Source organism: Notechis scutatus, chromosome 13 (genome assembly GCF_049901735.1).
Source record: "Notechis scutatus isolate UNSWTSFEM ecotype Mainland chromosome 13, rNotScu1.2, whole genome shotgun sequence".
Lineage (NCBI taxonomy): Eukaryota > Metazoa > Chordata > Lepidosauria > Squamata > Elapidae > Notechis > Notechis scutatus.
This window is the reverse complement of record NC_142021.1, coordinates 4,787,823-4,799,829: the sequence shown is the minus strand read 5'-3', so window position 1 is coordinate 4,799,829 and position 12,007 is coordinate 4,787,823. Positions and strand designations below refer to the sequence as shown.

At 45.1% G+C, this 12,007-nt stretch overlaps 1 protein-coding gene across 6 annotated transcripts in view; it reads left to right on the top strand.

Moving 5' to 3' along the window:
- Positions 1–423: 423 nt before the first annotated feature.
- RBM19 (RNA binding motif protein 19) overlaps positions 424–12,007 on the top strand; it is a 72,205-nt gene continuing 60,621 nt past the window's right edge. For all 6 annotated transcript variants that reach the window (XM_087942772.1, XM_087942771.1, XM_087942768.1 and 3 more), the window contains exons 1-15: positions 424–578; positions 1,567–1,749; positions 2,273–2,404; positions 2,588–2,629; positions 2,791–2,965; positions 3,787–4,076; positions 4,539–4,619; positions 6,097–6,175; positions 7,202–7,273; positions 7,779–7,979; positions 8,850–8,980; positions 9,494–9,615; positions 9,698–9,794; positions 10,749–10,859; positions 11,595–11,795. In XM_087942772.1, coding sequence (XP_087798898.1) covers positions 543–578; positions 1,567–1,749; positions 2,273–2,404; positions 2,588–2,629; positions 2,791–2,965; positions 3,787–4,076; positions 4,539–4,619; positions 6,097–6,175; positions 7,202–7,273; positions 7,779–7,979; positions 8,850–8,980; positions 9,494–9,615; positions 9,698–9,794; positions 10,749–10,859; positions 11,595–11,795 — 1,953 coding nt within the window. In that variant the 5' untranslated portion in view covers positions 424–542. The remainder of the gene's footprint in view (positions 579–1,566; positions 1,750–2,272; positions 2,405–2,587; positions 2,630–2,790; positions 2,966–3,786; positions 4,077–4,538; positions 4,620–6,096; positions 6,176–7,201; positions 7,274–7,778; positions 7,980–8,849; positions 8,981–9,493; positions 9,616–9,697; positions 9,795–10,748; positions 10,860–11,594; positions 11,796–12,007) is intronic.

Genomic DNA, 12,007 nt, shown 5'->3' with positions numbered 1-12,007 from the left:
GATTGGACACATTCCTCTTCTTAAACTTCCAGTGTTGGAGCATTTACAAGTTCTGGAGGCAACTCGTTCCACGGATTAATTGTTCTGTCAGGAAATTTCCCCTTAGTTCTAAGTTGCTTCTCTCCTTGGTTAGTTTTTACCCATTGCTTCTTGTCCTGCCTTCGGGTACTTTGGAGAATAGCTTGATTCTTTGTGGCAACACTAATTTTTATCTTTCTAAACTGCAGAAAACGGTTGAAATCCTATGCATCGAGAGAGAGAGAGAGAGAGAGAGAAGAGATAAAGGCCCCTCAAACTTTTTTTCAATCCCCGCATTAAGAACCGGAAGTATCTATACAAAGCTTCTTATCTCTCTCTTCCTCTTTGGAGATACAGCACCCGGATGCCTTGAACAGCTACGCAGAGGCGTTTCACCGAATGCGCAGGCGCAGAGGGGGACTGGGGTCACATGATCTCGCGGCGTGGGCAAAATGGCGGCGCCCAGGCAGATGCGTGTTTAGTGGGCTCGACTTTCCCCTCAAGCGGCTGCCTCCGACGCCAGCATGTCGCGGCTGATTGTGAAGAATCTGCCCAACGGGGTGAGGAAGGCGGGACGAGGGGGCTGCGGTGGACGTAGAAATCGTGGCTTCTCTTCTTTGCTTCCTGTTACAGCTGGAGAACCAGTAGCTTGGATGGCTGCAGGTCCAGGGACGGGAATAGTCAGCTGGGTGCAGGAGTTGAGGTGTCAGGCTAGAAACACGGAGACTGGGAGTTCTAGTCCTGCCTTAGTTGTGAAAGACAGCTGGGTGACTTTGAGCAGTTGCTAGGAATCTGGGAGTTCTAGTCCCACCTTAGGTATGAAAGCTGACTTGGTGACTTTGGATCAATTGGTAGGAGACTGGGAGTTCTAGTCCTGCCTTTGGTGTGAAAGCCAACTGGATGCCTTTGGTCCAATTACTAGGAGACTGGGAATTCTAGTCCAATCTGGACATGAAAGCAGGCTGGGTGACTTTGGTCCAATCACTAGGAGACTGGGAATTCTAGTCCTGCCTTGGACACGAAAGCAAGCTGGGTGACTTTGGGCCAGTCCCTCTCTCTCAGCCCTAGGAAGGCAGCAATGTCATACCAATGCAACCTTGCCAGGATATGTGCAGGGACTTGTCCAGGCAGCCTCTAAGAATCAGACACATTTGAACGTGAAGAAAAATCAAAACAAAAAAAGAGAATAATACAAAAACAGTTGAGAGCCAGTTAGGTCTGATGGTTAAAGCACCAGACTAGAAACTGGGAGACTGTGAGTTCTAGTTCCACCCTGGGGGCAAAGCCAGTTGGGTGACTTTGGGCCAGTCCTTCTCTGTCAGTCCTGGGATGGAGGCAATGATAAACCACTTCTGAAAAACCTTGTCAAGAAAACTGCAGAAACTCTCCAGCCAGTTCCTTCAAGGCACCATTGAACCAAACCAAAACAAAGACCAGTTGACCAAACTGCTTCATCCAGAAGATGACAGGATGTGATCTTGTAAGGCGATTCACACCAGCCTTCTTAGCTCTGCTTGGATGACTTGACCGTGATTGCTTTTCCTACAGATCAAGGAAGAACGCTTTCGCAACCTCTTTGCTGCCTTTGGGACGCTGACGGATTGCTGCTTGAAATTTACCAAGGATGGCAAATTCCGCAAATTTGGGTTTATTGGCTTTCAGTCAGAAGAAGACGCCAAAACCGCCCAGTCTCATTTCAACAAAAGCTTCATAGACACATCCAGAGTCACGGTGAGTTGCATCTGTGCCTTTACATTTGTTTAGCCTCTAACCTTGAAGCGCGGGGTGGGGTGTCCTTTGAAATGGAACCAGCAATTCTGGACATTTTCAGGCTGTTGGAAGTTTTCTGGGAGTTTAAGTGCAAAATAGGTTTTTGCTAACCCTTCCCAAGGTGCAGGCACATTGTTAAATCCTTAGTCTGTTCTTCAGAAACTACAGTGATTGAATGAAGACACCGTAGAGTATCTTGATCTTCCATATAAATTCACTTTCATTAAACAAGAGTGAGGTTTGGGTGGGCTTATTGTTCTTCTTTGAAAATATTTTGCTTCTTATCCAAAAAGCTTTTTCATTTTTAACTGAAGAATAATTAGAACTGAAGAAACTTCTTGGATGAGAAGTGAAATATTTTCAGGGGGAACAAAAGCCCCGAGAAAGTTCAATTGTCTTTTGAACAGTACCTTTCCACAATCATGATCTGGATGACTGAGAATTTCCATAGACGATAAGCTTATTAATATCTCTTTTTTTCAAGGTTGAAGAATGTAAGTCTTTTGGGGATCCATCAAAGCCTAAAGCCTGGAGCAAACATTCAAGTAAGCCCCAACTGGTAAAGGAAACCTCTAAAAAACCCACAAAGAATTCAGACCATGCAGAAAAGAAACAAGTAAGAAAAAGAGTTTATTTTTCCCACAATCTGTATTGCATGTCAAATTGCCTTTAGATAAAGACTTTCAGCTATTGTACTTTCTTCTCTCTGCCTCAATCTACTGACTTTTAAATTCATTTTAACCTTTCCTTTTACATGGGGTATGTAATGTTTTAAAACTTTTTCCCTTTTGTTTCCTAGGATGGAACAAAGAAGAAAAAGAAAGCAGGACAGTTGAAAGAGGTAAATCTGAATCATTTGTAAGGAAGATAGAGATGTACAATTCCCCCTTCTCACTTTCTCAGGCTCCATTGTGGCAGCGTGGGAGCATCGAACGTCAACATGGCTTCCAAAACTGACAGTATGACTTCTTTTAACCACAATCCTTTTTAATCTTTGCCCAGCTGGAAGGAGAAGCAGCGTTTCAAGACTTCTTGGCCGCCCATCAGAAACGGTCCCAGGTTGCAACTTGGTCCAATGACACGAAGGTTGAGGAACGTGCTGAGGTGGTTGAAGATTATCTGAACTTTGATTCCGACGAGGATTCAAGCGAGGAGATGGATGTGGAAGTTGCTCGAAGTAATGGAGCCATTCTGTTTTGGTGATGCTTTATCAATAAATTCCAGAGCATTGTCCCCCAAAGGTCCTTTTCCAAGGGCTTTCGTGGTGTTTTTCCTTTGAAAACGTTTTGCTTCTCACCCAAGAAGCTTCAGTTAGAACTGAAGAAGCTTCTTGCAGGAGAAGCGAAATGTTTTCAAGGGAAAAAAAAAAAACCAAGTGCAGTTGCGTTTTTGGAAAAGCAACCAGGACAACCAATGACCTGGATGGTTGAGAATATCCTTAGACATACTTCCAGAGCATTGGTGGTCTTTTCAAAGTTTGGAGACTGTTGCACATCATTCTTGTGGTCATATGGAGCTTTCTTACACAGACACAGAAGGTGGAACAAGGAGGGGGATGGCTGAGTGGAGAAAATCTTTCTGGTTAGTGGCTTCTCATTGTTGCTTTCAAAGCAGAGAAAATGTGCTAATTCTATTTGCAATATTTATATTGACTGTTTCCTAGTATGATTCGATTGCTTATTGAACCCTATGACTATTATTAAGTGTCGTACCTGATGATTCTTGACGAATGTATCTTTTCTTTTATGTATACTGAGAGCATTTGCACCAAGACAAATTCCTTGTGTGTCCAATCACACTTGGCAATAAAGAATTCTATTCTAGCTCTAGCTCTAACTCTACTCTATAGAGGGCTGGAAAGCCCTGTGGAGCAATATATAAATCTATATTTCACTTCCCTTCTCCCTCTCCGCCTTAAAGTTGCATCCACGTCAGTTTGTGACCCGCTAAGTCTCCCAAACAGTTGGTAGCTGATGTTCTGTTCTTCTCCCTCCTCAGAGAAAGGAGAAAGTTCTCCAAGCAAGGCAGCAACCCAGCAACAGCTCTCCGACATGGATTATTTGCGATCCAAAGTGGTGAAGGGGGACGAATCCTCGCCTTCATCGGCAGAGGAGAGCGAGGCCGAGGAGATGGACAGTGAGGCGTCTGATGGAGGAGAGGAAGAAGAGGTGGAAGAGAAGACCAGCCTCAAGCCAAGGGCTGTTTCTAGCACCAAGACCAAGCTGACCGGAAAGATCAGTGTCCAGAATCTCACTGAGGATACTAAGGGTACCAAAATGACATCACAGGTACGTCCTGATGGAGGAAACTGTCTTATTTATTTTTATTTATTTATTTGATTTGTCAAACGCTTACAACATAATAGAAATAACAATAAACATAAGTATAAATACATGAAATAGATAGCCTGCAATACTATTTTCTAACTACTACATAGGGAGGAAGGGAGGGAGGGAAGGAAGGAAGGAAAGGAAGGAAGGAAGGAAGGGGAAAGCAATAGGAATAGCACTTAGAGTTATATACTGCTTCACAGTTCTTTACAGCCCTCTCTAAACAATCTGGGTCCTTGTTTTACCCACCTTGGAAGGCTGAGTTAACCTTGAGCTTGGTGGGATTTGATCTGCCAAATTGCAGGCAGCCAGCAGTCAGCAGAAGTAGTTTGCAGTCCTGCACTCTGACCACTGCGCCACCGAGGCTCTTTAGACGCTCCGGTTAGAAATAAAACAGATGTTTTTGTATTTCTTACTTAGGAAAACAGATCAGCCGCAGCCAGTGAACCCACCACGGCATTCACCGTGAAAATGCGGGGCGCCCCATTCAATGTCACGGAGGTAAGCTACTTTTCTAACCCATCTAAGTCCTGTGTGCCAAAGGGAAAAAAAACTCATGCTTCTTGGAGGATATTAAACCTGGATCGCTGTTCCATGCCAGCCTTTCAAAAATAGATCCGAGTAGGAATCCAGTGTCAAATAGATCATTATATCATGCCCCTGTCGGAGTCTGAATCCGAGGAGGAAGACGAACAGCTGACAGGGAATGGGAGTGTGGCTCCATTGGCTGTGGAGGAAATTGGGGAAGGGCAAAGTCTGGCTGGGCAGAGCAGGGAAGAAGTAGAACAAGGGAGAGGGAATTCAGAGGAAGACCTAGGTCCACCCCCTCTTTATCCTAGGGCACGCAGGGAGGAACGGAGAAGAGAGCAACATGGATTGCATGGCTTACGGGGGAGGAAAGGGCCCTGATTCCCTTCATTAGCCACACCTGGGAATGAGAGTTTAAAAGAGATGCATGCTGAGTTTAGGTTTGACTGGGACGAACCTGGCCTGAAGTGCCTTCTTTATTGCCAACGTTGTGTAGCCAACTACAATTAATATCTGAAATCAGTGACCTGCTTATTCAAACCATGTTTAGGAAAATTAAGTCCTGACTCAGGAGGACGTTCAGTGAAACCGTCTGTCATGCCCCTGGTGGAGATTGACTCTGAGGAAGAGGAGGAACAGCCAACAGGGAGTGAAAGTCTGGCTCCAGAGGTGGTGGAGGAGGCTGGGGAAGGGCAGAGACCGGCTGAGCAATCAGAGGAGGATCCAGGCCCATCCCCTATCCATCCTAGGTCACGCAGGGAGGAGAGGATCAGGGAAAAGCGAGGTCTACTCAGGAGGATATTCCCATGATCCTCCTCGTGGCTTGCAGCTGGGAGCTATGTATATAAGTTTGTAACTGCGTAGTCAGAATTGCTGGAGTCAAAGTTTAGTGTTTACTTTGAAAGAGGTTTATCTTTTCTGGCGTTCTTCCCATGGACTCTCCTCAGTTATCTTCCTGGAATGTATGATTAAATTATCTTGGCTTGCTTCGGAACTCTCGTCAATGCGGTTTGTTTTGGTTTTCTTTTTGCCTCCTTATTTACTTTTGTGACTTTAAACTGTGCCTAATAAAACAGTGAAGTTAAGTTGAAGGCCTTACCGGACTTTAATATATGTTTTGGGTTTGGGGTTATTTTGAGAGACTACGGGTCATCACACCGACTTGCCTTCAGAAGTTGTGGGTGCTCCCATCACTGGAGGTTTCTTAGAAGAGATTGGACAACCCTTCGTCGGGGATAGTCTGGAGGGTCTCCTGCTTGTGTAATGTGTTGGACTAGAAGACCTCCAAGATCCCTTCCAACCCCATCATTCTATGTTCTAAACCAGAGTTTTGCATCATGTGCAAACCAAGCACAATATTGAAGGACTTTCTTGAAGATCACAGCATCATGAGCAGAGATCTAGATTGGCTCTAGAATTAATCACCTTTTTCATGCTTTTATGGATGCAGCAAAACGTGAAAGAGTTTTTTGTGCCACTTCGGCCGCTGGCAATCCGGATTGCAAGGAACGCACACGGGAACAAGACAGGTAATATTCGGTATTTTGTCTTTTATGCTCTTCAATAGACTGTTGCTTACCTTTTGTTTGTTAAGAGTGCTTTGCACAGGTGGTATATCTTATCACCCTGCATTGTCTATCCTGTTTGCTCATTAACCTCCAGCAAAGCCAAAAAAGAGAGGATTCTATGGTGGAACATCCAAAAACAGGAAATCTACCACAGGTAGAATCCTTAAAGGGAGTGCGCCAACACTGGACCATTGCAATTCATGTGGTGGTCTTTGTTTAAAATCCTTTGGAACGGTGTTTTTCAAACTTGGTAACTTTTAAGATATATGGACATCAAGTCCCAGAATTCCCCTGCCCATTGTACTTATTCTGGGATTCTGAATAAAATAGCAGCTTTATTATTTAGCATTGTTGCACATTTAATATTAGCTTCCTATAGCTTCCTATACAATCCCATCTTAAAGTAGGTTACAGTTTTATGCTTCCCTGCCTTCCTTTCCTTTCCTTTCCTTTCCTTTCCTTTCCTTTCCTTTCCTTTCCTTTCCTTTCCTTTCCTTTCCTTTCCTTTCCCCTTTCCTTTCCTTTCCCCTTTCCTTCCCTTTCCTTCCCTTTCCTTCCCTTTCCTTCCCTTCCCTTCCCTTCCCTTCCTTCCTTCCTTCCTTCCTTCCTTCCTTCCTTCCTTCCTTCCTTCCTTCCTTCCTTCCTTCCTTCCTTCCTTCCTTCCTTCCTTCCTTCCTGTTAAATTTGCTTGTCTATTTTTATTACTCTAATGTGTAGGGGTATCTCTCTCTCTGTGTGTGTATGTGTGCATAATTCAAGACCAAAACCTTTATCATAAATAATGCAGTCTTCCACAGAGGGGTGTGTGTGTGTGTGTGTGTACACGACTCTGGATGAAAAAGTAAAACAATTTTATGCTTGCAATAACACTGTCCCCCTAAACTGTAATTTGAACGGATAGAGTGCTGTTTCCCTCCTTTTCTCTGTTCCCAGCACTCTTTAAGTTCTCTAAATAATTAGAATATCAATAATTTTCAAATTCCATAGGTTACGTATTTGCCGATTTTAACACTGAGGAAGAACAACAGAAAGCCCTAAAGAGGGATCGAGAATACATGGGTGAGTCTCCTGTTAATTGGTTTGCTTTTTTTGACTAGGGAAAAAATTGTGACTTTCCCCCCCATTTTTCTTCATGTACAAAGACGGTGGAGGTGTTGTCGTTTTAAGCCCCTGTTTTAAAACATAACACGCAAAACCAACAAGACAGACGCAGACTTCAGAGAGTAATTAGTAATTTTGAATACACTGTATTCAAACTGTTTATGAATAAAAAAAACATATACAAAAAAAATGCGGATACTTGGCAACTGACTCGTATTTATGACGGCTGCAGTGTCCCGGGGCTCATGGGATCTCCTTTTATGACCTTCGGACAAGCCAAGTCAATGGGGGAAGCCAGATTCCCTTAACAACGGTGTCACTCACTTAACAGCTGCAGGGATTCACTTAACCACGGTGGGAAGGAAGGTCATGAAATGGGGCGAAACTCACTTCTCAACAGCAATTTGGGGGCTCAGTTGTCCTAAGTCGAGGACTTACCTGTGTCCTGCACTTCGCCTGGCAGGCGGTCGGTACATTGAGCTGTTTCCAGAAGAGAGGGGCGCTAAGGGGAAGCCCTCCGAGAAGGGATCTGGCCAGATCTGGCAGAGGACCAAGAAAGACGATGAGGAAGAAGAAGATCTTTCAGAATCCGGAAGGCTTTTCGTGCGGAACCTTCCTTACACCTGCACGGAAGAAGAAATGGAGGCCCTCTTCTCCAAATACGGTAAATGGTCGCGCTATTTTGTGGGCCCTGGAGCCTCTTTTCCAAAACGGTTGGTTCCTCGAAAACAGGGAAGATCCTCATAAGATTTCAACATAGCTTAACCATTTTGGACCATGGTGCTCCTTGGTTGAGGATTTTATTACCAAGCCAAGTGACATCAGTGCTAGTAAAGAGTGAGGTCTGCCCTAGTGTATAAAATGAAGGCAAATCCCCCTCCCATCTAGCACTGACGATGTTATCTAGTTGGGTAATGAAATGTCTTCACAAAAACAACCAAGCTCAGAGAGCACCAAGGACTCCATAGTCCTCCTCCTCCTCCTCCTCCTCCTCCTCCTCCTCCTCCTCCTCCTCCTCCTCCTCCTCCTCCTCCTCCTCCTCCTCCTTTCCACAAACCTTATTCCTTTCTAGCATTAATGATGTTATCTAGTTGGGTAATGAAATGTCTTCACAAAAACAACCAAGCTAAGAGAGAACCAGGGACTTCATAGTGTTCCTCCTCCTCCTCTTCCTCTTCCTCCTCCTCCCTGCAAACCCCCCTCTTTACTAGCACCGATGATGTTATCTAGTTTGGGTAATGTAATGTCTGCAAGAAAGCCACCAAGCTCAGAGAACATCAAGGACCCCACAGTCATCCTTTTTCCTCCTCCTCCTCCTCCTCCTCCTCCTCCTCCTCCTCCTCCTCCTCCTCCTCCTCCTCCCTGCAACCCCATTCCCTTCTAGCATTAATGACGTCACCTAGTTAGATAATGAAACAACAGCAAGGAAACAACCAACTGTTCTATCGAAACTATTACAATATTCTAATGTTGCCTTCCTCCCAAGCAGATCTTCTCTCGCAGCCTTTTTCCAAATGAATCTGTTATTCTACAGGGCCGCTCTCCGAGATCCACTTTCCTATTGACAGTCTAACCAAGAGGCCCAAAGGCTTCGCGTTTGTCACCTACATGTTTCCTGAGCATGCCGTGAAGGCCTTCGCAGAAGTGGACGGACAGGTTTTCCAGGTACCAATTGATTGGTGGATGGTCTCTATGCCACAGATCTTAGAGGGTTGCCCCCAGGGAGGGGGAGTTAGTCAGAGGATGATCTGAGCAGTTAAAGATTCTTTCTTGGGTTTCCCATATATATTGAAAACTTGTTTTGGGGCTCCAATGAGTGATTCGTGTAAATGCTTATATTATAATAATACTTTTTTTAATGGGATGAGGACTGGATTCAACTTACACGTAGTCCTTTGCTGTGCAAGTAGTTTTTGTGGGTGACAGAGGGTGAAGATAGCTCCTCCATCATAGTTTCCAGAAGATATGTGTTATGGTGCTTTGATTTGGCAAGATTCAGTCTATAGGCAAGGAGCAACAAAGAAAACTGCTTAGAAGAACCTCAGCGTGTCTTTCTTAGGTTTTGGAGCCTGACAGTTGCAGAGATTTCCCAAGATTTAGGGATCCAGGATAACTTTGGGCACTTCCACTTGTTCCATTTCCAGGTTCGGTAGTTCAAATTTTCATTTTGTCTCTTAGGGCCGAATGTTGCACGTGTTGCCTTCCACCATCAAGAAGGAAGAAGCGGAGAGCTCAGATTCTGCAGGGTCATCTTCGTACAAGAAGCAAAAGGCCTCAAAAGACAAAGCAAACAGCCTGAGGTTTGTGCTTTCACAAGTTATCTTCCTCTCTCTCTTTTCGTTATTCTTCCAGCGGAACTCACAATGTTTGTCCTACCCCCAGCTCTCACAACTGGAACACCCTCTTCATGGGAACGAATGCCGTGGCCGACGCTGTCGCGCACAAATACAATGCTACCAAGAGTCAAGTGCTGGATCACGTGAGAGTTGTTGTTTTTTTTTTTTGTCGTGGTTTGTTTGTTTTGAAGTGTAGGCTCTGCCCTTCGAGTAGAATCTTCGGCCAAAAATTTAGGCCTAACATTTCCCCAATTCAGTATTTTTCAAACTTGGCAACTTTAGGATGTAATTACCTGGAAAATGACAAGTTTTCCCATGGACAAGTTTTCCCAATGACAAGACCCATGGACTTCGTCAGAAGTTCGCAAAAGTGAATCATGTGACCCTGGGACACTGCAGCCGTCATAAATATGAGTCAGTTGCCAACTAAACTCATAGAGCACCAAGGACTCCTCATTTCAACCCTGATCTACAAATATTCCCCTTTATAGGCTTGTTGGCTGGAATGATGTATAATAGCTTTGTTCCTCATATCCCTCCACCCCATCTAACAGGTCCTTGGTTGTTCACATGACTCTTGAGAACTTTTTAACAGATTAACAGAGTTGGAACGGACCTTATAGGTCATCTAGCCCAACTCTCCACCCAAGCAGGAGACCCTACACCATTTCTGATAGATGGCAGTCCAGTCTCTTCTTGAAAGCTTCCAGTGATGAAGCTCCCACAACTTCCGAAGACTACTTCTGTTCCATGGGTTTATTGTTCTCCCTGTCAGAAAGTTTCTCATTATTTCCAGGTTGAATCTCTCCTTGTTCAGTTTCCATCCATTATTCCTTGTCTGGCCTTCAGGAGCTTTGGAAAATAGCTTGACCCCCTCCTCCTCTCTGTGGCAGCCCCTCAAATATTGGAAGACTGCTCTCCTGTCTCCCCGGTCCTTCTCTCCACTAGACTAGCCAGGCCCACTTTTATGTTTTAGCCTCCAGTCCCCTAATCATCTTGGTTGCTCTTCTCTGCACTCTTTTCTAGAGTCTCAACTTCTTTTTTTATAGTGTGTTGACCAACACTGGATGCCTCTTACTTCCTTTTTCTCTTGGCAGGAGGGCAAGGGCAGCGTGGCTGTGAGGGTGGCCCTTGGCGAAACGGAGCTGGTTCAAAATGTGCGCCGGTTCCTGCTTGACCATGGAGTCAGCCTGGATTCCTTCAGCCAGGTAAGGGCATAGCGGCCGTTCGAAACCCCCCGTTCCTTCTCACTAAATCTGCGACGTCACAAAAAGCGGTTGAAGCCGTCAGAAAATAGAATTTGATTGAGCATCTTTTTTGTTCGGACATTCCTGTGTCTCCGAAGCTCCTTAGCTGTTGAAAGCGAGCTGCTCCGCTTTTTGCCTCTACGTGAAAATAAATAAATAAATAAATGGATTTGTGATTTATGGTTTTGTTGATTAGAACGAATAGATTAGGGGGAGAAAAGAAATAGGATGTACTGTAGCTTTAGAGAGAGGTTAAAATATATAAAATGCATATGTGCCTGTATCTGCTGTGAAGAATATCGAAAGGGACTTTCTATTTTTTTTCCTTTCTATTTTTTTCTTTTTGCCATCTTGTTTTCTTTCACCTTTTTTCTTTTTCTCTGGTTTCTTTCTTTTTCTGCAGTGAGCTTCTCATGGAAGAAAGGAAGGAAAAAGGAAGGAAGAAAGAAAGAAAGGGGGGGGGAGGGAGGAAGAAAGAAAGAAGGGGGGAGGGAGGAAGAAAGGGGAGGGGGAGGGAGGGAGGTTCTCTCATTTTCTCACTTTCTGTGTGCAGGGAAGAGTTCCCAACGGAGACATGGTCAAATCAGCAAACTTTTTCCGCCCTTGGGCTGTAAAACCCTTTCAGGGCGATCGTAGGGCTCGGCTCTCAAATAAACGGTTAGCGTTGCAATGCAGCCTCTCATTCCTTTCTTCCAGGCGGCTGGAGAACGGAGCAAGGCGGTGATTTTGGTGAAGAACCTGCCTGCTGGCACGAAGGCGAAGCAGCTGGAGGAGGTCTTTGGGCCTTTTGGTAGCCTCGGCCGGGTGCTGCTCCCCGAAGGAGGAGTGACAGCCATCGTGGAGTTCCTGGAACCCACTGAAGCCAAAAAGGCATTCACCAAATTGGCCTACTCCAAGGTAGGCAGGCCTCCAGTGGTGGCAGGCAGGCCTGTTGATTGGGTCTCCGCTATTCTGGTGGGTGCGTGGATAGCCTACCCCGGACATGATAGCAGTCTTCCAGTATTTGAGGGGCTGCCCCAAAGAAGAGGGAGTCAAGCTATTCTCCAAAGCACCTGAAGGCAGGACTAGAAGCAAAGGATGGAAACTAACCAAGGAGAGACACTACCTGG